This window comes from Perca flavescens, chromosome 19, assembly GCF_004354835.1.
Source record: "Perca flavescens isolate YP-PL-M2 chromosome 19, PFLA_1.0, whole genome shotgun sequence".
Classification (NCBI taxonomy): domain Eukaryota; kingdom Metazoa; phylum Chordata; class Actinopteri; order Perciformes; family Percidae; genus Perca; species Perca flavescens.
This window is the reverse complement of record NC_041349.1, coordinates 26,492,198-26,519,752: the sequence shown is the minus strand read 5'-3', so window position 1 is coordinate 26,519,752 and position 27,555 is coordinate 26,492,198. Positions and strand designations below refer to the sequence as shown.

Here is a 27,555-nt window from a genome sequence, read left to right as displayed (position 1 = left end):
TGACTGTATGTCCATCTATGTAAAACCCACAGAAATACAGTCCAGAGTCAGATAAATCCACTCTCTTGATTTTAAGAAAGACAGAAGAGATGTTGGAGCTCATCTCAAATCCATTTTGAAATCCATCACAGAAGGAAGGTTTACCATCAGACCCGTACATAGAGGAGACACAGCTGGGCTTTGTTCTGTTGATTACTCTGAACCATTCTGTCTGAGTTGGAGTGCTGGAAATGTTGGAGCACATCAGAGTGACGTCTCCACCAGACTGGACCTCCACAGTGTGAGACTCAGAAGCTGAGACGGAGATCCAGCCTGAAACAAACAGCAGAGACAGGAAGAGATTCATCCCTGAGCGTATAATGCAGCACTTACTGTATTAATGCAACAACAACAATAATTCAGTTCTTATTTGAAAGTTGAAATTCTGGTAGGTTATTTGTTAGATGATTTGGTGCTATCAGTACTTACTGAGGCTGCAGAGAAGTAAAGCTGTTATCAAGGTGAAGTTCCTCATTGTGTGTTCAACGTTTCACTGCAAGGATAGTTTGTACCGCTGAGCTCTTATAAAAGAGTTTAGAGAGGCGGGGTGTCTTTTTTTTTTTTTTTTTCACAGCGACCTGCCAGTGCAATTCCTTTGCACATATTTAAGCTCAGAAATGTTTGGTTCTTGGATCTTATGTCATACACGTTAAAGCACCCTTACCTAATCCATAACAGTCGGGTATGACATGAAATATGACAAGATCTTCTACCAAGGACCGGCTCCCATATAATAATGTTGTTAAAGGGTCCATTCACTCTGCATCTTTGTGTCAAATATTCAAAACCCAACACTATGGAGTTTTCCTGTTGATGCTCAAATCTGTCCTGGTGACATGACATGAGTGATCACAAAGCCAGTCAGCCCGTTAATCAGTCCACCTCTTGGGTCCAGACTGAAATATTTCAACAACTATTATTATTTATTTGTAGTTTATTTAAATAGGGACAGATACAAAGAACATAGATTATTACATAAATAACAATCCTATGCCTGTATCAAATGTTTGTTCCATGGCTAATTCGTGTTTTTGTCCCTAGATAGGGCTTTTAACAGTTCAAATAATACAAGAAGTCACATTTTTACATTTTATGTCCAAAAAAACAGTTAACAGCAATAAAAATAAGTGTAGTAAAACACATTCACTCGGACTCACAAAGATGCACACCTCACATACACACAGCTATACATTTCATATGGCATGATCACACTGCTGCTGCTGTATTAACCATGCTTTTACAAATTTTTTAAAGGTGGACGATTTGGGTATAGCCTTTATAGTTGTAGGGGGCCAGTTCCAGTTTGGCTCCCTTCAGAGAAAAAACATTTTGGGCAAAAGAGGTCTTACAAAATGAAATTTTACAGTCTCCACATGCAGCAGCTCTTGTGGATCTGGAAGATTCCAACCTGTTCATGAATTTACAAAGTGGTTCTGGTGCAAGTCCAGCTAAACATTTAAAAAACAACTGTATGTATCTAAGATTAAGAAAATTAACAAAGTTTATGATTTTATATTTATTTAAAATGTAACAGTGATGGAATCGAATGGGCACGGTTATAAAGCCTGTTACCTTTACAGTATAATTTAAATAATTTGACATGTATTGATTTCTTGTTTGTCTTCATGCTGTTTGCATATGACTGTGACAGTAAATGTGAGATGCACTGTTAATATGATGGAAACCAATCTCTGAGGCTTAGCCACAATCTTACTTTGAACTTTTAAATGTGTTGCACCGGCGATGACTGTATGTCCTTCTATGTAAAATCCATAGAAATACAGTCCAGAGTCAGATAAATCCACTCTCTTGATTTTAAGAAAGACAGTAGAGATGTTGGAGCTCATTTCAAATAGCCTACATTTTGAAATCCACCACAGAAGGAAGCATTGCTTTCAGACTTGTACATAGAGGAGACACAGCTGGGCTTGGTTCCATTGATCAACTCTGAACCATTCTGTTGTAGTTGTAACTCTGGAAATGTTGGAGCACATCAGAGTGACGTCTCCACCAGACTGGACCTCCACAATGCGAGAAGCTCAGATGCTGAGACAGAGATCCAGCCTGAAACAAACAGCAAAGAGACAGAAAGAGATTCATCCCTGAGCGTATAATGCAACATTTACATGTACTGTATTAAGGCAACATCAACAATAATTCAGTTCTTATTTGCAAATTGAAATTCTGGTGCGTTGTCTCATGATTTGGTGCTGAGAAAAACCAAGTGTCAGTACTTACTGAGGATGCAGAGAAGTAAAGCTGCTGTCAAGGTGAAGTTCCTCATTTTGTGATTGGTTAATCATGCTTTCAAACACCAAGATTTTAGATCGTGTCACTGGATTGAGCTCTTATAAAGGAGTTTAGAGAGGCGGGGTGTCTTTTTTTCATCTTGCCGCTCACAGCGACTTGTCAATGCAAGTTTTCCTGTTGATGCACAAATCTGTCCAACATGCCTTTTTTTTAGATTTCTGTACCATTCTCCACATACGTTGAAGCCCTTTCAGTTGCTTAACATGATAGCAATTGTTGTAATTTCAAATAAAAATGTTCTATGCTTGGCTGAAATTGAAAATGATGGTGTATCAATGAAACCAAAATGCCACTTACTCCACTGGAAACCAACTCGGCTAATGAATCATTACGTGCATAAAGTATGTGACTTAAACATCACTTGTTAGAAATGTCGGGATTTGATTGGCACTCTTTTAATCTGCAATGATTAATGAATATATGTGGAATGTGCACACATCTTTAGAAAATTCAGTTACAATTTGTACTAATGTAAGTGGAAACTTGACAAGGGAATGTGTTTTTTAATAGAGTGATGGTGATTGGTCTGTCAATTGGCCCACCACTTTATTACAGACTGAATTACCTCAACGCATGTTCATGAAGGGGTTTGTATGATATCATTACAAAAATCACCGGCTGGGCCTTTCATGGTTTTACGACCCGATCACCACTGTTGGATGGATTAAGTTTTATGTCCGTTTTTTACTGTGACCATGTTAGTTAAATTTAGCTGAGAAAAGGTGACTGTGAGCTGGGTACAGAGCACCACGAGGTGCCGGTCCTTTCAAAGGCTGTTGCAGTCAAGTTTAGCCTCCAAAAGGTGAGCGTCACATGGTGATGACTGTTAAGTTAAAACACCTAAACGCCTAGTTAAGATTTGAAAAAAGATTGTGGTTTGGGTTAAAACACAGGGCCCCTTATGTAATATTCCAGGGACACAAACACAATTCCTGGGTGAAGGTTTTGTGTTTTCCCGTTAACTTCTTTGTGACATGAAAGTTTAATGGACTTTACAGTTAAATTTAGGGTTAAGGTTAAGGTGCTTTCCCCTTAAATTCTCCCAGGATATGAATTCCGCTCCCCTGCTTGAAAGCCCTGTTTTATGACCCCCCCCCACCCTTCATACACTCTGACCTCCCTATGCAGACCAAAGCAACCTTATACAGTAGCAGTCAATATGGTGCAAACAGGATCTGTGGTGTCGTATAAGGTTAATGTGTTTTTCCACTTCCAAGATGAATCTCTTGTCATCCATGGTGTTGTAGAGGAGACATATACGATATTGAGATTTCTTTTGGTAAATTGACTGTATGCTCTCATCCTTTCACTTCTTGCCCCGACTGTCAAACGGCCAGCAGCTAGCATGAAGAATAAACATGGTGTATATTTTTAGCGGAGTGAAGAGCCTCTTCTCACTCCTGGAATGCGCTGCTTCACGGTTGGTAGAATAATAATACGTGTCCACTGTCAAGCTGTTATGGGTTTGGTGTGTATTGTCTTATTTTGGTATTCTGTTTTTTTCTGTTTTGTATTTTTGCTGCCTGCCTGCCTGCTCTCTGCCTTTGGGTCTTTGACTTCCTGGAACATAACACAAGCGGCATTTCCCCGCTTCCCATTCATTTTTAATAGGAGAAACCATGCAATGCATTCTGGTAATGTTGTGGGGACTTTGAAGAAGTGGGGCCTTGAGTTGCCCATTCCTCATTCGCATGAAATTCAATCCAGGCTACTTCATGTAAATCCCTCTCAAAAAGTCATGAAAATCTTGTCAAACTGACCGTTGTCAATCTGAAATGAGGACAGATTCATCAGCTGCATAGCCTATTTTTCGCATAAACTGTTTTTCAGAAACCCACACTATTTTCGTAAAATGATCAATAGTTTTCCAAATGATCCGACACTATGGTCTGTATTAAAATTCAGGAGCGGACAGTCCAGCATTAAGCGTTTGTCCAATCAGGTGCAGCCATTGCAGTTGTAAGAGTGTGGCCTGTTTTCTTTGCTTGTCATTGAAGATAAACTGCTAATGGCAAGCCCACTAGCATGCAGTGCTGGAAAGCGTGGGCGATACAATCTGTAAAATAAAATGCCTATATGGACACGTACCATAACAAGCATTGTCTTGGATGGTTGCGATTGCTGGCGCCGTTCGTGGTGTAGGCACGCCTGGTCACAGTTGGGGATAATAGTCCCACACACACACACACAGAATGTCGAAGGTGTGTTGTTCTCTGCTGTTTGCCACTGCCAGAAGACACATTTTGTTTCAAAAGAAGTTGGAGGCAGTGAGCAGTTTCTTTAGGCCTCTCTGTTTAGTTTTGAATGCAAATGTTGACGTAGTGTATGAAGGTAAACTAGTTAAGTGAGTTAATGTAAAGTGATGATGAGTGGAGTGATTTAACATTGTCAGAGAATGATATACATGTTTTGAGGGAGCATTGTCCGTGTTGTGTGAGAATAGAAATTGTACAGCTAGTTTCATGTTGTCATTAACCAGTAAGCTGCTTATTTTTTATACTTTTATACTTTCCACAGAGCGTTGACCTCAGACACATCATGATCTTTACCTCAGTTGTTCTCAGACCACACTGTGCTGTCTCTTCCTGTCAAACAAGTGATGTGTATCACTCCCTCCTTCCTCCACACACCATCACACCATTTCACATGCCCTAAAATAACTTTGGCAGCCAATAACGGCCACTCTGACCGAGAGAGAGACAGGAAGAAACAACAAACAGAAACATTATTCTAAATTTATTTTTTGGCAGTAGACTCCTCCCATACACTATCCACACACACAAACACATCAGCAGATTAACATAATGAAGCATCGGTTCCACTCTGAGCTGCAGTTCCAGATGTTTCCTGAGTCTATCTGGTGGCAGCATACACAACATGTGGCTCCAGCTCTCTCTCTGATGCAGGCCTGCGGCTTCTTTTGGGTTTAGCCTGGAAATTTAGAGCTGCATAGTTCAGGTCATCTGAGCCCAGATCCTGTAAATCAGAATATTCAGAGTCACACACTGAATCACACACACACTGTAGCTGAGTTAGCCAAACAATCTATGAAATTGGTGGATTTGTTGGTAGTTTTCACAAAGGAAGCAGTTTTAGTTTAGCTAAGAACAAACATGATTTTTAATAGAATCGCAGCTGTGTAGCACAATTTAAATAAAAACTACGAAAAACCTACGAAAATTAAACCGAGGTTTAAAAAAAAAAAACACAATTTAGAAATAGGACACATTGTATGACAAACACTCATTAACATAACTCAAATTGCTGCATCTGTGGTTGTATATGTTTTGAAATAACCATTTTCGAACTAGCAAGAAGGCTAAATGATCTCTCTCATGACAAGATATCTTCTGGTTTAGAATCTTTAAAATGCTAAAAAACACAGTTTATATAAGTTAATGCTGGTTTCACCTTGTTTCTTTCTGGCTGCAGTTCTTCATTCACAGCTCAATGGAAAAAAAGACAAAAGTTTAATTAGTTAATTATTACTGACCGTATACTTTGCTTTGGATTTATCCATCATGTACATCATATTATAGATTAACTGTACCTGTCTGAAGTTTCCTGATTTTAACAGCCAGAAGAATGACGACTATAGTGAGGAAAACAGTCAGAACAGTCAGAAAACCCAGGAACGCACTCATGACGTTTGTCATTCCATCAGACTCCTCTACAAGACAAATGACAGAATTAGAGTCTGTTTTTAAAAGACATGTTTGCGATGAAATGACTGGCTGTGTGGTAACTCGCATAATGAAAAAGGAGAACCTTACTTTCAGTATTTAAATCCACTCCAAAATCTGATTCACCATCACCTTTAAGACATATAAATGACATAATTTGACACGTATTGGTTTCTTGTTTGTCTTTATGCTGATTTCATATGACTGTGACAATAAATGTGAGAAACTGTTAATATAGAAAAACAGATCTCTGAGGCTTAACTACAATCTTACCTTGAACTTTTAAATGTGTTGCACCGGTGATGACTGTATGTCTGTCTCTGTTAATTCCACATAAATACAGTCCAGAGTCAGATAAATCCACTCTATTGATTTTAAGAAAGACCATAGAGATGTTGGAGCTCATCTCAAATCTATTTTCAAATCCACCACAGAACGAAGGTTTGCCATCAGACCCGTACATAGAGGAAATGCAGCTGGGCTTGTTTCTGTTGATCACTCTGAACCATTCTGTTGTAACACTGGAAATGTTGGAGCACATCAGAGTGAAGTCTCCACCAAACTGGACCTCCACAGTGTGAAACTCAGAAGCTGAGACAGAGATCCAGCCTGAAACAAACAGCAGAGACCGAAAGAGAGTTCTCCCTGAGCGTATCTTGCAGTACTTACTGGCAACAACAACAATATCTCAGTGCTGAGAATAACCGAGTATCAGTACTTACTTAGGCTGCAGAGAAGTAAAGCTGTTACAAAGGTGAAGTTCCTCATTGTGCGTAAAACGTGTCACTGCAAAGATAGTTTGTACCGCTGAGCTCTTATAAAGGAGTTTAGAGAGGCGGGGTGTCTTTTTTTCGTCTTGCCGCTCATGGCGAACTGCCAATGCAATGCCTTTGCACATATTTAAGTTCCGGAACATCAGTGTTGCCACAGTTACAAAGTAATTTAGTTACTTTACAGATTACTTGATTTTAAAAGTAACGAAGTTAGATTACAAGTTACTTTATTAGTTACATGCAGCAGCTGCCGACAACACCCCTACAGCCTCAACCGGTTTACTGTGAGGCAGCTCGGCATTGCCAGTAGTAGGATCTGGTTTATTATGGCACGAAAGAGAGCGAGTCAACCGTGTTTAAGGGCAGCATTTCCCCTACAACATAGGCCTACTGCCTGACCAACTTCTTCAACTCTCCAAAGTCCAGCTTTTGTTGTTTGGGTGGTGGGGGACCTCCTCTCTGCTTCGCTCCACCTGCTGGGACTTGCTCTGTAAGTTTGACTGCAGTGCTGCGACTCCAAATGGTTCTTCAAAGCTGACGTAGTGTTTTTGTAGCTAGATAGCACTTTGTCGCCACCAGCACAGCGTACGGACCTTAAAATTGCCGTCTTTAGCTGACACAAACTCTAAATAGTGAGTGTATTTCCAGCTAGAAAGCGCGCATCTCGCACAGTGACTTGGATAAGTAACTTTAATCTTATTACTGGTTTGGAAATAGTACTGGTTTGGATAAACGCCTTAGATTACTCGTTACTGAAAAAAGTGCTCAGATTAGAGTAACGCGTTACTAGTAACGCGTTACGTGGCATCACTTGGGAACATTGAGTTCTTGGAACATCTTATTTTAACATTTTATATCTGTCAGATCCAATATGAGATAAAAGTTTTCACTAAACATCACTGACTCCTGCAGTTATATACAGCCATCATTTAAGACACCCTCATGACCACCAACATGCCTTTACAGATTTCTGACCCATTCTCCCCCTCTATTGAAGCCATTTCCTTTTTTTCAATTTACAAAAAAAACATTTGTTGAAACTTGAAAGAAGTCGAAATACTGCAAAAACGTTTTTACGCTTGGCTGCGTCGGCAGATAAAAATATCAGAGGCGTGTACTACGAAGCAAGATTTGGCGTTAACATGGTAACCTCAGGTTCAACCCAGGGTTTTCTGTACCACAACGGTGAATCACTTGTTACTGGGTTCAATCGACATGGTAACTTACTTACATTGAACACCTAACCTGGTCGAGAGAGAGAGAGAGAGAGAGAGAGAGAGAGAGAATTACATATGAACCGTGTGTTGCCAATGCGCACATCGGTGTGAATTATGTTTTTATATTTTGTATTTGCTCTCACGATCGCTTCCACTGGCAAGGTTGCAACTGAAATAATAGGCTAAAGCAACGACAGTTTATGGAAAGCACAAGTGTAATTATGGTCAGATGTTGTGCCTGGCTGATGAGGAAGTGATATTGATAAGCGTTGTGATTTACGCATTACAGCGTCATCTATTTTTTTCGCCAGCTTTCCTTCCTGTGTTATGAAGCAGCAACTAGTATATTGCGTTTTGCCCCTTAAAACCGTGTCTGTGTTCTTCATATTTATGTAGAATTATAATTTCCTCTTCTTATATAAAATATGCAGCTCTGGTAGATGTTTGTGATTGGTCAATAGTCATGCTGTGCAAACACCGCCTATTTTATGTGAATGCGTGTCACTGGATTGGGAAACTGGGTCGATTGAACTAGTTGTTAACCACCGTCATGACACAGGTTATGCGTGACTGCGGTTGTTAGGGTTAGTGAAGCTGAGTAAATCCAGGACATGTTGATCTTGATTCGTAGTACAGGCCTCCGATATGTGTTGATCAATGAGACTGTAAGGTTTCCCACATTAATACTTGAAATAAACACAAACACAGTATTTCATGTTTTCCACATTGTTTTCCATTCTCTGAGATTTGGCAATCATTTAATAACATCATCTGCAATGATTTAATGGCCCACAACTGGAGAATTTGCAGCACCAAATCTCCATGAACCAACTCCTAATATGTACCTAACAATAGTGGAAGGGAATTTGCATTAATTGGCATTTTTTGTTTTTGAAATTTTAGCTACATTTGGATGGACATTTTTTTTCTCCACCGAAGCAATGGGCCAGTCGGCCAGTCAGTCGGTCCACCTCTTGGGTCCATACTGAAATATCTCAACAACTATTATTGCCATGATATTTTGTACAGATATTCATGGAGAGACTCTTCTCTAGCACCACTGTAAGGTTGACTTTCATGGTTTTAAGTGAGATATCTCAGCCACTGTTGGATGGATTGCTATACAATGTGATGTCCGCTAACATGGATACTGTGACCATGTTAGCGTGCTAACGTACCTATAGCTCAAAGCATCTTAGAGTCTACATACGGCATTGCATGAGTGGCGTCTCCTCTCAGATCTGTTTGTTGCCGTTTAATGTCCTCTGCTTATCTGACCATATTAATGGCTTTTGTCAGATCCAGCCTGCTTTCCATCTGTATCTTCTGCAAAAGCACATTGTCTCTGATGCCTACTACGATCCTGTCTTTCAACATTTCGTCGCGCAGTGCCCCGTACTCACAATCTTCAGCCAGTGCATATAAACCAGTTATGAACGAGTCTGCAGATTCGGACGGCCCCTGAGCACGCTGGTTAAATTTAGCTCGTTGGTAAATCACATTTTTCTTCGGCACAATAAAGCCGTCTCTGACGGAGCTGTACACCAGTTTCTGTTCAGAGGTTAAAGTCAGCTCTTTTAACACGTCATCTGCCTCGTCTCCCATGCAATATATTAGCGTGTTCACCTGGTTAGCATCTGATGACTTATCCAGGTTGCTAGCCAATCTGTAGCGCTCAAACCGTCTTATCCATTTTTCCCAGTCTTGTGGCTTTGAAAAGTCGAAGGATTCCGGCGGGTTTATTGAGAACGTTGCACATGTTTTAGCAGGAGGCTGTGGAGGGTCGTCCTGTTCATGCCCGGCAGCTTGCTGTCCTCATTGCGAGTGTGACATGCTTGCTAACTGCTTAGCTTTAGCCTCTCCTCTTCTGTCTTTTTTTTCTTTTGTTGTGTCCTCCCTCTTCTACTGTCCGCTATCCTTCCACTCACTATAGCTCCACTTCTGACACCATGTCGTGTTGGGTTCTTAAAATAAGGAACAGAGACGTAGCAGGATAGATTCACACGGCTTACTTTATTGTTCTCTCCTCAACTATCCTGCTATACAACCCCGTGATAGCCTATATTGCCCCCTAGTGTCCCGGCAGTCTAACAATATTATAGATCACACCACAACTAACATGGCTGTGGACTCTTTATAGTGCATAATGGTACTTTACAAGGAGGATTTATCATTGTGGGTTAGCTCTAGCCAGGTTAGCCATTGTTAGTAATACCAACAGTTAACAATGGATTACACTGTTTTTGTGCATGCAAAAAGCGTAACAACATGTCCACAGATAGAAGTTGGACAGGCCTGATTTAGTGAGACACAAATAAGACAGTAGTGCTAACGACCTTATGTTACTACAGCTTTCACAACTGTTGATGCACAGAGCAGCCATGTTGGATTTTGAGCTCGGGGTAGCCTACTGCAAGGTTGTCAAAGTTCCGAGCTTGGAAATACAAGGTCAGGGGACTTTGACCTCGGAAAATCTGACTTCCGAGTACAAATGGGACGCCTTATTGGCGCTTACCCACTGCTAGTACTAGGTCAACTCGGCTCATCTCAGCTCGACTCGACTTGGCCGCAGTTCCCCGTCCTCCTTTTTTCCATTGCAGATTCAGTACCGCCTCATGCGTGAGGCGAGCGTGCCTGGTCGTCATAGCGACATGGCAGGAAACTGCCGTGACCTAACGCGACACACACACACACAGAATGTCGAAGGTGTGTTGTTCTCTGCTGTTTGCCACTGCCAGAAGACACATTTTGTTTCAAAAGAAGTTGGAGGCAGTGAGCAGTTTCTTTAGGCCTCTCTGTTTAGTTTTGAATGCAAATGTTGACGTAGTGTATGAAGGTAAACTAGTTAAGTGAGTTAATGTAAAGTGATGATGAGTGGAGTGATTTAACATTGTCAGAGAATGATATACATGTTTTGAGGGAGCATTGTCCGTGTTGTGTGAGAATAGAAATTGTACAGCTAGTTTCATGTTGTCATTAACCAGTAAGCTGCTTATTTTTTATACTTTTATACTTTCCACAGAGCGTTGACCTCAGACACATCATGATCTTTACCTCAGTTGTTCTCAGACCACACTGTGCTGTCTCTTCCTGTCAAACAAGTGATGTGTATCACTCCCTCCTTCCTCCACACACCATCACACCATTTCACATGCCCTAAAATAACTTTGGCAGCCAATAACGGCCACTCTGACCGAGAGAGAGACAGGAAGAAACAACAAACAGAAACATTATTCAAAATGTATTTTTTGGCAGTAGACTCCTCCCATACACTATCCACACACACAAACACATCAGCAGATTAACATAATGAAGCATCGGTTCCACTCTGAGCTGCAGTTCCAGATGTTTCCTGAGTCTATCTGGTGGCAGCATACACAACATGTGGCTCCAGCTCTCTCTCTGATGCAGGCCTGCGGCTTCTTTTGGGTTTAGCCTGGAAATTTAGAGCTGCATAGTTCAGGTCATCTGAGCCCAGATCCTGTAAATCAGAGTATTCAGAGTCACATACTGAATCACACACATACTGCAGCTGAGTTAGCAAAATTGGTGGATTTGTTGGTAGTTTCACAAATAATTGTTTTTTAGCAGTTTTAGTTTAGCTAAGAACAAACAGCATCTTGAATAGAATCCCAGCTCCATAGCACAAAGTTAAATTAAAACTACAAAACGCCTATGGAAATTAAACCTAGGTTGTTTAATCACTATTGGGACATAGGACACATTGTATGACAAACGTTCATTAACATAACTCAAATTGCTTCATCTGTGGTTGTATATGTTTTGAAATAACCATTTTCTAACCAGCAGGAAGGCTACATGTTCTCTTTCCTGACACAATATCTTCTGGTTTAGAATCTTTAAAAACATAACACACAGTTTATATAAGTTAATGCTGGGTTCACCTTGTTTCTTTCTGGCTGCAGTTCTTCATTCACAGCTAAAGGGAAAAAAGACAAAAGTTTCATTAGTTTAATATTACTGACCATATGCTTTGCTTTGGATTTATCCATCATGTACATCAAATTATAGATCAGCTGTACCTGTCTGAAGTTTCCTGATTTTAACAGCCAGAACAATGACCACTATAGTGAGGAAAACAGTCAGAACAGTCAGAAAACCCAGGAACAAACTCATGATGTTCATCATTCCATCAGACTTCTCTACAAGACAAATGACAGAATTTAGAAGACATGGTTAAGATAGAAATTACTGGCAGTGTGGAAACTTGCACGGTAAAAAGGAGAACCTTACTTTCAGTCTTTGAATCCACTCCAAAATCAGATACACTGTCACTTTTAAAACATATATAAATGACATAATTTGACAAATATTTGTTTTGTTATTTGTCTTCATGCCATTTTTTATACTACTGTTAAAATAAATGTGAGAAACTGTAAATATGATGAGAAACACAGATATATGAGGATTAACTACAATCTTACATAGAACTTTTAAATGTGTTGCACTGGCGATGACTGTATTTCCGTCTATGTAAAATCCACAGAAATACAGTCCAGAGTCAGAGAAATTCACTCTCTTGATTTTAAGAAAGACAGCAGAGTCGTTGGAGATCTTCTCAAATCCATCACAGAACGAGTCTTCACTACTGGACCCGTACATAGAGGAAAGGCTGCTTGGCTTGGTTCTGTTGATCACTCTGAACCATTCTGTCTGAGGTGAATTACTGAAATTGTTGGAGCACATCAGAGTGACATCTCCACCAGACTGGACCTCCACAGTGTGAGACTCAGAAGCTGTGACAGAGATCCAGCCTGAAAAAAACAGCAGAGACAGAAAGAGATTCATCCCTGAGGGTATAAGCACTTACTGTATTATTAAGGCAACGACAACAATAATTGTTCTTATTTAAAAGTTGAAATTCTGGTGTGATGTCACATGATTTGGTGCTGAGAATAACTGAGTGTCAGTACTTACTGAGGCTGCAGAGAAGTAAAGCTGTTATCAAGGTGAAGTTCCTCATTCTGTGTTTAATCGTTTCACTGCAAATATAGATCGTACCGCGGAGCTCTTATAAAAGGAGTTTAGAGAGGCGGGGTGTTTTTAGATTTTTATCTTCCCGCTCACACCAACCTACCAATGCAATGCCTTTACACATATTTAAGCTCAGGAACATTTTGTTTTCGGAGACTCAACATCTAATGATAACATTTTATATCTGTGTCAGATCCATCTGGGACAAACGCCACTAAGAATTGTAGATACATGAATAAGAACTCCTCAGTGACTCCTGGAGGTTTATACAGCCATCACTGAAAACCCTCACCTAACCCATAACAGTCTGGTATGACATTAAATATGACAAGAATAAAAGGAAGGGACCTGTTGTGATGCTGCAATCTCTGGATACAGTGTTGTTTGGGTTCATTCTAAAGGTTGTCATGTATCAAGTTGCCTTTTTTTAGATTTCAGTACCATTCTCCACTTCTGTTTACAGTACATGAAAAGCAATTGTGGAAACTTAAAATATTTAGAAATATCGCAAAAAAGTTTTCACGCGTCGCTGCGGTGGTAGATGAAAACATCTAATATGTGTTGACCAATGAGACCAATGTCATATTCCCCCAATTAATACCTGAAATAAACATAAATGTAATATTTCATGTTTAATACATTGTTTCCCCCTAGTTGAGATTTGATCGTCACTCTTTATAATGACATCATCTGCAATGATTTAATGGCCCCCGACTGGAGAATTTGCTGCACTAACTCTCAATGAATTCTTAATATTCACAATAGTAACTGAAGATGTGCATTAATTAAAATTTTTTTTTTTTTTTTCATTTAGGCCTTTTTGTGACAGCTTCCACATGAAAGGGGAGAGAGAGGGGGAATGACATGCAGGTCGGAAAGGTCGGAATCAAACCCACATTCTCTGCGTCAAGAACTGAGCCTCTATACATGGGAGTGCGCTCTACCACTAGGTCACCCAGGGACTCAATTCACATTTTCTTTTTTCCACTAGAGCGATGGCAATGCCAGTCAGTCAAAGGTCCACCTCTTGGGTCTAGACTACAATATATCATGAAATATGGAGTGTCGTGACATTTTGTACAGATATTCATGGTCCCCAGAGGATGAAGCCTAATGACCTTAGAGATCCCCTGACTCTTCCTCTAGCACCATTGTGAGGTTGACGTATGTGGTTTTAAGTCCGATATCTCAGCAGCTGTTGGATGGATTGCTATGAAATGTGATGTCCCCTAACAGTGATACTGTGACCATGTTAGCATGCTAATGTACTTACAGTAACTTAAAGCAGTCTAAATCCAGCCTCACAGAGACACTAACATGGCTGTGGACTCGTAGTATTGTTTGATATTACCATTCTCCATTATGCTGCTGTTTGATGAGAATACCACTTACTAATTCCAGCGCACTTCCCTGCACTCTAGTGAAACTATTTCAGTAAACAGCTCTCAACATCAGGAACCTGATAGATGAGTACGTGCAAAATAGAAAATGAAGCAGCTGCATCAGGCCTTTCTGTTCAGTTTTGAATGCAAATGTTGACGTAGTGTACAAAGGTGAAGTAGTTAAGTGAGTTTGTGTAAGGTGATGAGTGATTGATATGTTTTAAGGGAACATTAATTGTGTTCTGTAAGAACAGCAGTCCTGTACAGCAGTTTCATGTTGCAAAACAAGTAGGCTAGTTTCACTTCTTCTTTTTTTACTTTGCACAGAGCTTTGACCTCAGACACCTCACAAAAAGTCTGGCAGCCATCAGTGTCTTTTCTGCCTCTTCCTCCATCACACATTAAGCATGCTCTGTTTCCTCTCAGACAAAATAAGAAAAATGGACACTTTGACCCAGAGAGAGACACGAGACATTACAATAAGATTTCTTTTCCCCAAATTTATTTTTTGGCAGTAGACTCCTCCCACACATAAAAACACATCAGCAGATTAACATAATGAAGCATCAGTGTCACTCTGAGCTGCAGTTCCAGATGTTTCCTGAGTCTATCTGGTGGCAGCATACACAACATGTGTCTCCAGCTCTCTCTCTGATGCAGGCCTGCTGCTTCTTTTGGGTTTCGCCTGGAAATTTAGAGCTGTGTAGTTCAGTTCATCTGAGGCCAGATCCTGTAAATCAGAGTATTCAGAGTCACACAGAGTTTTCCAAGTTTTGGGCTGGCATTCTCAATCTGTGACATCACTTATTGAGGAATTTCAAACAGGAATGTGGGCGTGGCGTTTTAGGCAGTTAAGAAAAAGTGCTGTCTGTGGAAGAGAAAGCTCTATTTAGAGTGACATGTGTTTTTTTTCTACTTTATACATCTATTACATAAAAAACTATATAACAAAAAAATCAAAAAAAGCATAATAGAGGCTCTTTAAATTGAAAAAAAAAACTCAGGTCACAGATCTGAATTTGCTACACCTGACAGTGGTTATATTTTAATTTCAAAATAGTTTTGACTTGATTTTGTTTGTTGATTGGAACTCTATGCAACTGGCTTGGCAAAAAGGCCATACGTTCTCCTTCTTAACAAAATATCTTCAGATTTAGTTGATGGGGCATTTTCATTTGTTTCGGACTACACATCCTCAAACAGAAAAGGTTGATTGCCAAAGACTTCTAAAACGACACATACAGTAGAACTGTTCTATTTACTGCCGCACAATGTCGGTTTAATGTGAATGTTCTATTTAAAGTGCTCATATTATGCTTTTTGGCTTTTTCCCTTTCCTTCATTGTGTTATATATCTTTTTCTGTGCATGTTATTGGTGAGCCCAAAGTCCAGCCCAAAGGGACTTAGCATCTCCAACAGAAAACACTGTTCACCAACTGCTCTAAACAGCTCTATTGTAGTCCAACCTTTACTTCAGAGACAAACACGCATCATTTTGCGTCACTTTGTAACACAAGTTATAATGCTTGGCTAGCTCCTAGCGTGGCACCCCCTCAAACCAAGCTGGCTTGCGTGTCAGGCCCCGCCCTACTCTGCTTCTGACTGGCTAGTAGTCCTTACCTAGCTGCTGTGCATGTGCGACTCCCAACAAAGATGAGTATGGTGAGATGCCTCACTCTGTAGCTAAAACAGAGAGCTCAACACACAGGGTGAAAAGAAGAGCTGCAGCAATGTGTAGTACAATAAATATATGGTGTTTAAAAAAAATAACAAATGTAAACCTATTCTCGTACAACCTGTAAATACAATTATGAACCTTAAAAATTAGCATAATATGAGGTCTTTACTGTAACGGTGTAACGGTGCAGTTTTAAACACATAGTAAAGATTGTGAAAAGTGAGTAGTTATATGTAGTTAATAGGCAGCGCAAATAGTTAGCTAGGGTTAGTAGAATATATGGGATTGGTTTAAAATAAGTCACTTAAAATAAGAATGTGACATAACACGGACTTCATTGCTGAAAGGACTAAAACTCTGTTAATTTCAATTTAGCTTTTGGTTTCACATGGGAGTGTGTTTGTTTGACCCATCCACCACCCCAAGCTGCCTCGTCCTCACACAGAATTTTGCGCTCCTATACTTTGTCACCTTCCTTCCTCGTTTGCGCTGGCGATAGTTACTTCAGCCATGAGGTGGCCGCCTAACAAGAAACCTAACTGTGGGTCGTTATGAGCTGCTTGCATAATCAACCTATACTATCTTTTTCTGGGTGAGGAGGGGCTGGGTTCAGATGGTCTAGCAAATGCTGGCAAAACCAGTAATTTTGCTTAAAGAACCTAAACTGTCAGTTTAAAGATAACAGCTGAAATTAGAGTTTAAAAATAGGAATTATTGAAGATCATCAAATGTTACTTTGAATATGATGACTTCCTGCATGCCTGAATTAGCTGTTTGCAGCAGCTCGGAACACAGAACATTAATAGATTTGTCATGTATTTGAATGCATTTTCAAAACCACACACACACACACACACACACAGTTTATATAAGTTAATGCTGGGTTCACCTTGATTCTTTCTGGCTGCGGTTCTTCAATCTCAGCTAAATGGAAAAATCATGAAGTTTTATTAGTTTATTACTATTGACCATATACTTTGCTTTAGATTTATCTATCATGTGCATCAAATTATAGATCAGCTGTACCTGTCTGAAGTTTCCTGATTTTAACAGCCAGAACAATGACGACTATAGTGAGGAAAACAGTCAGAGCACCCAGGATCACAATCATGCCGTTTGTCATTCCTTCAGACTCCTCTACAAGACAAATGACAGAATAAATATCTGTTTTAGAAGAGCTGTTTAAGATGTTAATGACCGGCTCTGTGGAAACTTGCACAGTGAAAAAGGAGAACCTTACTTTCAGTCTTTGAATCCACTCCGAAATCAGATTCACTGTTACCTTTTAAAAGGACAAAAATTAAATAATTTGACGCGTATTGGTTTCTTGTTTGTCTTTATGCTGTTTTCATATGACTGTGAAAATAAATGTGTAGAAAAACTGTAAATATGATGGTAACAGATCTCTGAGGCTTAACTACAATCTTACCTTGAACTTTTAAATGTGTTGCACCGGCGATGACTGTATGTTTGCCTATGTAAAATCCACAGAAATACAGTCCAGAGTCAGATAAATCCACTCTCTTGATTTTAAGAAAGACAGTAGAGATGTTGGAGATCATGTCAAATCCATTTTGAAATCCATAACAGTACGAGGCTTCGCTATCAGACTTGTACATAGAGGAGACGCAGCTGGGCTTGGTTCTGTTAATTACTCTGAACAAGTCTGTCTGAGTTTGAGTGCTGGAAATGTTGGAGCACATCAGAGTGACGTCTCCACCAGACTGGACCTCCACAGTGTGAGACTCAGAAGCTGAGACAGAGATCCAGCCTGAAACAAACAGCAGAGACAGAAAGAGATTTACTCCTCAATAAAAAAAATTCTAAACGTGTACAATACAATACTAAGTCATCCGAGTGTTAAATAATGGTGGTTTACTAGATAAAAGACCGATTAGTATTATATTTGCTGCTCAGAATAATTCATTACCAGGACTCACTGAGGCTGCAGAGAAGTAAAGCTGATATTAAGCTGAAGCTCCTCATTGTGCGTATAAAGCTGCAACAGCAATGGCACTCTAAATCAGCGTAAAGGGGCTTTTATTGTTAAGGGGGCGGAGTATTAGTTCATGCAAGGAAGCTCAAATCTTTCCCCACCTGATATCTGTACCATAGACAATATAAGAGGCATAAGTTACTATTCTTCTGATGATCTTTGTTTTTGTGGAAGGAATCACCTCATCTGTCACAGTCGGATACAGCAGCTCAGATGGTCAGACATGCATGTTTGTTGTGATCCATAAATATTGAAGAATGCAGTAAAACGCCAAGGTGCACAGTAAAGCAAATGTATCTGACCCATCCTGCAGCCCACGGCCATGTCTTTTTTCCAGTCCACATTAAGAGTCAGTCTACCATTACTGCGTCGTTGGCTGACTTTTTGACATTTCTGAAGCTGCTAGGTATCAAAAGTAGTCAGCGTTGACAGAGCTGAGATGTGTTTACCCAAATTGACAGTGCGGGGCGTTGACCACATACAGTATGTAGAACAAAGTGTGACCCTTTAAGTCCCCAGCGCTTCTTTTATCAGATCAGTGAGCCACTGTGCATGCACACACCGCCATTCTCCCTAATCTCGTATAATCAGCTGACTCCTGCCAACCACATATGTTCCACTTGCCCCCTCTAGGAGCCAATGTGGTCATTTAAAGCCCCCTCCACTAAAAAATATTTTTTTGGGGTTATTGTTACCTGAGTTTGATGTTTGAGCTTCACTGTTGATTCTAGAGGTTGTTTTCACATTCATTTACTGAGTGACGAAAGTTTCTCTGCACTGACCTTAAATCTCAGTTTCAGTTTACTTTTAAACGTGTATGTGCGAGCAGGATATTGTGACATCACAGTTTGGAAGCCAATCATGGTCCAGTATGCTGGATCATATGCATTATATATATGTACACTGTATGGACTTTTCAGTGAAGTAGGAGACATCCTGTGTCCAGCAGTTACCATCCATCCATCCATCCATCTTCGTCCGCTTATCCGGTGTCGGGTCGCGGGGGGAGCAGCTCCAGCAGGGGACCCCAAACTTCCCTTTCCCGAGCAACATTAACCAGCTCCGACTGGGGGATCCCGAGGCGTTCCCAGGCCAGGTTGGAGATATAATCCCTCCACCTAGTCCTGGGTCTTCCCCGAGGCCTCCTCCCAGCTGGACGTGCCTGGAACACCTCCCTAGGGGGCGCCCAGGGGCATCCTTACCAGATGCCCAAACCACCTCAACTGGCTCCTTTCGACGCAAAGGCAGCAGCGGCTCTACTCCGAGCTCCTCACGGATGACTGAGCTTCTCACCCTATCTCTAAGGGAGACGCCAGCCACCCTCCTGAGGAAACCCATTTCAGCCGCTTGTACCCTGGATCTCGTTCTTTCGGTCATGACCCAGCCTTCATGACCATAGGTGAGGGTAGGAACGAAAACTGACCGGTAGATCGAGAGCTTTGCCTTCTGGCTAAGCTCTCTTTTCGTCTAACGGTGCGATAGATTGAATGCAATACCGCACCCGCTGCGCCCGATTCTCCGACCAATCTCCCGCTCCATTGTCCCCTCACTCGCGAACACAACCCCAAGGTACTTGAACTCCTTCACTTGGGGTAAGGACTCATTCCCTACCTGGAGAAGGCATTCCATCGGTTTCCTGCTGAGAACCATGGCCTCAGATTTAGAGGTGCTGATCCTCATCCCAACCGCTTCACACTCGGTTGCGAACCGATCCAGTGAGTGCTGAAGGTCGCAGGCCGATGATGCCATCAGGACCACATCATCTGCAAAGAGCAGCGATGAGATCCCCAGCCCACCAAACTGCAACCCCTCCCCACCCCGACTACGCCTCGATATCCTGTCCATAAATACTACAAACAGGATTGGTGACAAAGCGCAGCCCTGGCGGAGGCCAACCCTCACCTGAAACGAGTCCGACTTACTACCGAGAACCCGGACACAGCTCTCGCTTTGGTTGTACAGAGATTGGATGGCCCTGAGAAGAGACCCCCTCACCCCATACTCCCGCAGCACCTCCCACAGTATCTCCCGGGGACCCGGTCATACGCCTTCTCCAAATCCACAAAACACATGTAGACCGGTTGGGCATACTCCCAGGCTCCCTCCAGGATCCTTGCGAGTGAAGAGCTGGTCCGTTGTTCCACGACCAGGACGGAATCCGCATTGTTCCTCCTCAACCCGAGGTTCGACTATTGGCCGAACCCTCCTTTCCAGCACCTTGGAGTAGACTTTACCAGGGAGGCTGAGAAGTGTGATACCCCTATAATTGGCACACACCCTCTGGTCCCCCTTTTTAAAAGGGGAACCACCACCCCAGTCTGCCACTCCTTTGGCACCGTCCCAGACTTCCACGCAATGTTGAAAAGGCGTGTCAACCAGGACAGCCCCCCCTCCACACCCAGAGCCTTGAGCATTTCTGGACGGATCTCATCAATCCCGGGGCTTTGCCACTGTGTAGTTGTTTGACTACATCAGTGACTTCCGCCTGGGAAATCGACGACAATCCCCCATTATCCTCCAGCTCTGCCTCTAACATAGAGGGCGTATTAGTCGGATTCAGGAGTTCCTCAAAGTGCTCCTTCCACCGCCCTATTACCTCCTCAGTTGAGGTCAACAGTGTCCCATCCTTACTGTACACAGCTTGGATGGTTCCCCGCCCCCCCTCCTGAGGTGGCGAACAGTTTTCCAGAAGCACTTTGGTGCCGACCGAAAGTCCTTCTCCATGTCTTCTCCAAACTTCTCCCACACCCGCTGCTTTGCTTCTTTCACGGCAGAGGCTGCAGCCCTTCGGGCCCTTCGGTACCCTGCAACTGCCTCCGGAGTCCTCCGGGATAACATATCCCGGAAAGACTCCTTCTTCAGTCGGACGGCTTCCCTGACCACCGGTGTCCACCACGGTGTTCGTGGCTTACCGCCCCTTGAGGCACCTAAGACCCTAAGACCACAGCTCCTCGCCGCAGCTTCAGCAATGGAAACTTTGAACATTGTCCACTCGGGTTCAATGCCCCCAGCCTCCACAGGGATGCACGAAAAGCTCCGCCCGGAGGTGTGAGTTGAAAGTCTGTTGGACAGGGGCCTCCTCCAGACGTTCCCCAATTTACCCGCACTACACGCTTGGGCTTACCAGGTCTGTCCAGAGTCTTCCCCACCCTCTGACCCAACTCACCACCAGATGGTGATCGGTTGACAGCTCTGCCCCTCTCTTCACCCGAGTGTCCAAAACATACGGCCTCAGATCAGATGAAACGATTATAAAATCGATCATTGACCTTCGGCCTAGGGTGCTCTGGTACCAGGTACACTTATGAGCATCCCTATGTTCGAACATGGTGTTCGTTATAGACAATCCATGACTAGCACAGAAGTCCAACAACAAACAACCACTCTGGTTTAGATCAGGGAGGCCGTTCCTCCCAATCACGCCTCTCAGGTGTCTCCATCATTGCCCACGTGTGCGTGAAGTCCCCCAGCAGAACAATGGAGTCCCCACTGGAGCCCCATGCAGGACTCCAGTCAAGGTCTCCAAGAAGGCCGAATACTCCGAACTCCTGTTTGGTGCATATGCACAAACAACAGTCAGAGTTTTTCCCCACAACCCGCAGGCGTGGGAGGCGACCCTCTCGTCCACCGGGTAAACTCCAACACAGCGGCGCTCAGCCGGGGGCTTGTGAGTATCCCCACACCCGCCCGGCGCCTCACACCCTGGGCAACTCCGGAGAAGAAAAGAGTCCAACCCCTATCCAGGAGTATGGTTCCAGAACCAAGACTGTGCGTAGAGGTAAGCCCCACCAGATCTAACCGGTAGCGCTCCACCTCCCGCACCAGTTCCGGCTCCTTCCCCCACAGAGAGGTGACGTTCCACGTCCCCAGAGCCAGCGTCTGCTGCCCGGGTCTGGTCCGTCGAGGCCCCTGACCTTCACTGCCACCCATGTGGCATCGCACCCGACCCCAACGGTTCCTCCAACAGGTGGTGGGCCCATGGGATGGAGAGGGAGTTGCCACGTAGCTTGTTCGGGCTGTGCCCGGCCGGGCTCCGTGGCAAACCCGGCCACCAGGCGCTCGCCGACGAGCCCACCGTCTGGGCCTGGCTCCAGACGGGGGCCCCGGGCTTCCTCCGGGCAGGGTCACTCCATCTCTGCTTAGCTTTTTCATTGGGGTTTTTGAACCATTCTTTGTCTGGCCCCTCACCTGAGACCACTTTGCCTTGGGAGACCCTACCAGGAGCACAAAGCTCCAGACAACACAGCCCTCAGGTTCACAGAGACACACAAACCTCTCCACCACGATAAGGTGATGGTTCACGGAGAGGCCAGCAGTTACACCTTTTTAAAATGTAAAATATCGGCACATTCATAGATACTAGATGCAACTTTTGTCATTTAAACTAAGGGTATTGAATGTTTTTCGTTGGACTCGGCTGCCAGCCATCTATCTAGCCAGCCATCTATCTAGCTAGCCATATATCTAGCTAGCCATCTATCTATCTAGCCATCTCTCTATCTAGCCGTTTCTTTATTTGCGCTACCATGCTTGTTTGTGCTTGCTGGGTGTACATCCACCAGTGAAGATGACAGCGTGTCATTCTTTCATTTTCCAACTGCGGTGGACTTGGGGAACCAGTGGGCCGCATTTTTGGTGTGCGCCGTGGTTAAGTAGTCCACAAAAACTCTCGCTTGTGCTGGGTTACCAGTTCAATAACTACGCCCAGAAAGCCCCCGCTCAAAATGTTCTTAGAATCTCTGTTACAGTTAAAGTATGTTATATCAAAAATAATGCATGTTAGATACATATCCTTTTGTTGTTTGGCTGTATAACACTTTTCTCAATAAAATAAACTTGGTAACACTTTATAATAATGGTACATGACTTCATGCATGAAAAAGCAGGAATTCATTGATGTACACTTTACATAATTACTGTGGCTAAGCTAAGGGAGGTTGTAGGCTGTGGTAAACAGGTGGTCTTTCAGGAGTTTTTAAAAAATTTCCAGGGATGTGGCATTTCGGATATCTGCTAGAGAAATGGGGCTGCAATGCCAAAGGCTCTGCCTCCGAAGGTACAGAGTCTTGTGTGGAATGGAGAGCAGGCCAGCGTCTGAGAAGCTTGATGGTGTTTTAAGCCCCCAACGTCGACTTCAATGCAGCGCTGTGACCATTGACTTCATTACATTACGTGTCATTTAGCTGACGCTTTTATCCAAAGCGACTTACAGTTGCTACATGTGTCAGAGGATGCATGCCTCTGGAGCAACTATGGGCTAAGTGTCTTGCTCAGGGACACATTGGTTGTATCGCAGTGCAAATTGAACCCAGATCTCCCACACTAAAGGCATGTGTGAAGGTGGATGAGGGTTGGGGTGATGTGCTGCCAGGTCTTGCTGTGGGTGAGGACCCTGGCGGCAGAGTTTTGGACATACTGGAACAGGAACAATACGTTAATGAATGCATCAATTAAGGGATTTCATTCATCATGATTTCTGATTTATTAATGATGTTCATGTCTTCTTCAAAAAAACTGACCAGTCACAGCAGTGTAAATGTATTCTAACTAAACATTACTACTTCCTTACTTCATCATGTTTGTGGCCCTTCAAATAAAGTGCTGACCTGGTCCATCTCTAACATTTATAAAATAACATGATTAATGGTGGGATACAATTAATTGTTTTAAGAATTAAATCAGTGAGGGAGTGGGTTGGCAAAATGATACTGAGGTCACTACATTTACACAAAATACAGTATACTGCAGATTTGTATAGCTGCTTTATTCACAACAACATAAGGCACTTAAAGAGTTATGTCTAAGAACAATGGGCCTCATTCACCAATATCTTCCTAAGTTTTCTCTTAAATATGTTCTTAAGAAGGTTCCTAAGAAAAGTCTACGTCGGATTCATGACATGTTCTTAAACAGCAGATTTGTTCGCACCTGTGTTCTTAGGATTGATGAATCCCACATCTTCGTAACTGAAAGCGCGTGCCAGTTGTTCCTAATTAGCATAAAAAAACGCCCCGCAAATTCCCATATAAGGACATGACACTTCCTGTGCCCCTCCTGGGAGACAGGTTTTTGGAGATTGTCGGAGCCGCGGTGGAGGAAGTACTGAATCTCAGTACTTAAATAAAAGTACAAATAACCAGAGACATATTTACTTTAGTAAAAGTATACGGTGTCCACTACCACAAACAAAGCCTGGCTTTTTAAAAAAAGTTCCTATCCTAACCAGCATAAAACGTAAATGTGTTGTTAGAATCGGAATGCGATTGGTTTTATTCATGGATGTGTTTTATTTTCTTTAACCATGCAAGTAAGCAAATAAAGTGTGTGAAGCAGCGCAAATGGGGAGATGTGAAGAGGTCCAGCCAAATAAATAAGATATGAACGCGTCTTACACAGCCTGGCGGAGGAGTAAACGACGCTGTGGAGAGAAATATCCTAGATATAGCAACTTTGATTTAAAAACGGGTATAATAAAAACAAACGTTTTCATTTTCTATACATTCTACCACTGCATTTTGGCCCTATAAATAGCGATCAATCACCAAATAACGCAGGATTTAATCAGTTTAATTGCTGATGTAAATTGCAGTGTTAGTGTTTTTTGCATAATATGATTTCTTTTTCAACAAATGATCAGAAATACATTACAGTACAATACTATCATTGTAAACGACTGTAGAATTAAATAAAATGCAGTAAGCAATCATTTGGAGCAAATTGTCATCACTCAAATGTGCGTAAGAGTGCTTTTCAGTGTTCGTAGATTTTGTTCTTAGCTAAGAACAAATCCAAGTTAAGAAAACATTAGTGAATGCCTGAATCTTCGTAAAAAGTGCGTAAGAAGGGTTTAAGAACACATTTCTTTGTAAGAACGGTTGGTGAATGAGGCCCAATGCTCAGCCAAGTAGGATATTTATGAATTTTACTGTTTACTAACTTCTAAGTGTCTGAAGACCAGAAATGTCTTGCCAGTTTTGGTATTACTGATAGTTCATGAAGTAATACATGAATTAATGATAATTAATGTACCATTATTATCAAGTGTTACCATAAACTTTGACAAAGCTATTGTTTGTGGAGATGTAATTAAAGCCAACTGGTAAAGCAGTGAGAATACTTTGAATGTATTGCCTAATCAACCCATAACCTTTGTTTGGGTTTTTCTAACCACATCGCTACATAACTTCTGTGATTTTTTTTTTTTTTTTTTCATGAGCTGTGTGCGGTTTACCCACACAGAAAGACATCAATGAACTTCTGCTTCTAAACACACAGTTTGATCACAAAAATAGGTTCCTGTGATCCCCTGAAAGTCTCAGTGGTGGAGTTACATGGGTTCCTTGCAACAGAATGAGTACATCCTGCTTGAAACCACCAACATACAGACACAGAGAGAGCATCGGCTCTTAAATAGGCACATGAGCAAACTCTACCTATGTATAGAAAGTTCTCTTCTATTACTGATGACCACACTATTTCTGTCTCGAGGGGGTAATGTTAAGCAGGAGTTAACAAGCTAACTTTAGTCAACTAACATCGGCTGGCTGACTTGTTGGTTCCGCCGTACTTTTATGCTGCATCGGTTACAGAGAAGGCAACACCAACTCCAACTCCATGACAGTCATCCTCATTTACCGGCCACCTAAACCAAATCCCTCCTTCCTCTCTGATTTTAGTGAACTCCTCACACTAGCCTCATCTCTCTCTCCATGTCTGATGCTACTCTGTGACTTAAACATCCACATGGACTCCCCCACCTGCAAGCTGTCATCAGAATTCACCATTTTACTATACATCTTCCCTCTCACCCAACATGTCACATTCCCCACCCATGAAAAAGGACACATCCTCGACCTGGTCTGCTCCACAAACCAACCGGTGCTTGACCTCCATCCATGTCTCTTTCCCCTCTCTGATCACAAACTCATACGGTTCACCATCCCTTCTCCAGCCTCTATCGATTCCCACCATCTCTCTGACCTGCTCTCCACCACTCTCCACCTGGACTCAACCCTCACCTCAGCTGATGATCTCACAAACCACCTGAACTCCACCTTGTCTACCTCCCTCAATACTCTGGCCCCCCTCAAAACAAAAAATGTCACTTTTAACACCTCTTCACCCTGGTACACCCCTGCACTCCGGAAAATGAAAAAAACTGTCCGCCACCTTGAACGTCGGTCAATAAAATCAGCTCTCACAGTCCACCATGAAGCCTATAAACTCCACCTCACTGCCTACAAAGACGCCCTCATTGCTGCCAAATCTGCCTACCTCTCCACCATCCTCATCAACCCCTGCCAAAACCCCAGAACCCTCTTCTCCACAATGAACAACCTCATCAAGCCTCGGACTAACACCCTCCCTACCTCTACTCCGGATCACTGCAACTCATTCCTTCACTTTTTCACTGACAAAATCAACATCATTTACCGATCTCTATCCCCTGTATCTGACCTCCCTGTATCTACTCCAGCACCTACCATGGCCCCTCTTCTCCCCATCTCTCCTGACCTCCCAACCCCTCCTCCACACTGCCTCCTCTCCCAGTTTGACTCAGTCACCCCTCCTGAAATCTCTAAACTCATCAGCTCTTCCAAACCCACTACCTGCTCCCTTGACTCCCTCCCTACTCCACTCCTGAAGTCCTGCCTCCCATCCTATGCCCCTACCTCACTAACCTCTTCAAATCCTCACTGTTCCTTGGAACTGTCCCCTCTGCCTTCAAAACTGCTGCTGTCACCCCAGTCCTTAAAAAACCTGGTCTGGATCCCTCCTCCCTCAACAACTACCACCCAATATCCAACCTCCCCTTTCTGTCTAAAACCCTGGAACAGATAGTTGCCTAACAACTACAAACCCATCTTCATGCCAATAACCAATTTGAACCTCTCCAATCTGGTTTTCACTCCCTCCACAGCACAGAAACCGCTCGCCTCAAAGTCCTCAATTACCTCCTCGTCTCTGCTGACACCGGTTCCCTCAACATCCTTATCCTCCTTGACCTGAGTGCAGCATTCGATACTGTGAGCCATAACATCCTGCTCACCAGACTCAAAGACCTCGGTATCGAAGGTACTGCACACAGCTGGCTCCGCTCCTACCTTTCCAACAGATCCCACTTCATCTCTCTCCATAACCACACCTCTGCCACAGCCACAGTCAATCAAGGTGTTCCCCAAGGCACTGTACTCTGCTCCCTCCTCTTCATCATCTACATCCTCCCTTTTGGTCAGATACTCCGCCACTTCAACTTGGACTTCCACTGTTACACCGATGACACCCAGATCTACCTCAGCACCAAATCCACCCACAATCCTCCCCTCTCCCACATCAACTCCTGTCTGTCAACTATTAAAACCTGGATGCAACACAACGTCCTCAAACTCAACAGCGATAAAACAGAATCCCTCATTATAGGCTCCAAATCCACACAATCACAAAATCAATAACCCCACTCTCACAATCAATTGTGCGGCAA

General features: G+C 42.7%; 4 protein-coding genes across 4 annotated transcripts in view; all 4 read right to left on the bottom strand.

Annotated features, from left to right (window-relative positions):
- The window catches only part of LOC114573932 (uncharacterized), a 1,384-nt gene extending 870 nt beyond the window's left edge, over positions 1–514 (bottom strand). The window contains exons 1-2 of the mRNA XM_028606170.1: positions 469–514; positions 1–312 (exon numbers count right to left, since the gene is read on the bottom strand). The exon at positions 1–312 is cut by the window's left edge and continues 30 nt beyond it. Of these exons, the coding sequence (XP_028461971.1) occupies positions 1–312; positions 469–514 (358 nt within the window). The remainder of the gene's footprint in view (positions 313–468) is intronic.
- A 4,659-nt stretch (positions 515–5,173) lies between these two features.
- On the bottom strand, positions 5,174–6,806 carry LOC114573928 (uncharacterized). Its single transcript, XM_028606167.1, has 6 exons — positions 6,755–6,806; positions 6,306–6,641; positions 6,118–6,164; positions 5,900–6,017; positions 5,731–5,795; positions 5,174–5,325 (listed from the first exon to the last, which is right to left on the bottom strand). Exons 1-6 carry the CDS (start codon positions 6,798–6,800, stop codon positions 5,203–5,205), a joined length of 735 nt encoding a protein of 244 aa, XP_028461968.1. The 5' UTR covers positions 6,801–6,806; the 3' UTR covers positions 5,174–5,202.
- Positions 6,807–11,351: 4,545 nt separating this feature from the next.
- On the bottom strand, positions 11,352–13,006 carry LOC114545445 (uncharacterized). The gene is made up of 6 exons (XM_028563712.1): positions 12,961–13,006; positions 12,468–12,797; positions 12,277–12,294; positions 12,066–12,185; positions 11,898–11,962; positions 11,352–11,503 (listed from the first exon to the last, which is right to left on the bottom strand). Exons 1-6 carry the CDS (start codon positions 13,004–13,006, stop codon positions 11,381–11,383), a joined length of 702 nt encoding a protein of 233 aa, XP_028419513.1. The 3' UTR covers positions 11,352–11,380.
- Positions 13,007–14,901: 1,895 nt separating this feature from the next.
- On the bottom strand, positions 14,902–18,075 carry LOC114573927 (uncharacterized). The gene is made up of 6 exons (XM_028606166.1): positions 18,019–18,075; positions 17,508–17,849; positions 17,319–17,360; positions 17,105–17,215; positions 16,968–17,002; positions 14,902–15,129 (listed from the first exon to the last, which is right to left on the bottom strand). The coding sequence occupies exons 1-6, from the start codon at positions 18,062–18,064 to the stop codon at positions 15,007–15,009; spliced, it is 699 nt and encodes a 232-aa protein (XP_028461967.1). The 5' UTR covers positions 18,065–18,075; the 3' UTR covers positions 14,902–15,006.
- Between the last annotated feature and the right edge of the window lie 9,480 nt (positions 18,076–27,555).

Bases quoted from the DNA above. Each gene is read 5' to 3' on its own strand.
- LOC114573928 (XM_028606167.1), bottom strand. From the start codon at position 6,800: ATGAGGAACTTCACCTTTGTAACAGCTTTACTTCTCTGCAGCCTAA. The intron at 6,165-6,305 runs GTAAGATTGTAG...TATGTCTTAAAG, and splicing joins AACACATTTAAAAGTTCAAG to GTGATGGTGAATCAGATTTT. The intron at 5,796-5,899 runs GTACAGTTAATC...TTTTCCATTGAG, and splicing joins AATCAGGAAACTTCAGACAG to CTGTGAATGAAGAACTGCAG.
- LOC114573927 (XM_028606166.1), bottom strand. From the start codon at position 18,064: ATGAGGAGCTTCAGCTTAATATCAGCTTTACTTCTCTGCAGCCTCA. The intron at 17,361-17,507 runs GTAAGATTGTAG...TCCTTTTAAAAG, and splicing joins AACACATTTAAAAGTTCAAG to GTAACAGTGAATCTGATTTC. The intron at 17,216-17,318 runs GTAAGGTTCTCC...TTTGTCTTGTAG, and splicing joins AGTGGATTCAAAGACTGAAA to AGGAGTCTGAAGGAATGACA.
- LOC114545445 (XM_028563712.1), bottom strand. From the start codon at position 13,006: ATGAGGAACTTCACCTTGATAACAGCTTTACTTCTCTGCAGCCTCA. The intron at 12,798-12,960 runs GTAAGTACTGAC...TGTTTTTTTCAG, and splicing joins TTTACTTCTCTGCAGCCTCA to GCTGGATCTCTGTCACAGCT. The intron at 11,963-12,065 runs GTACAGCTGATC...TTTTCCCTTTAG, and splicing joins AATCAGGAAACTTCAGACAG to CTGTGAATGAAGAACTGCAG.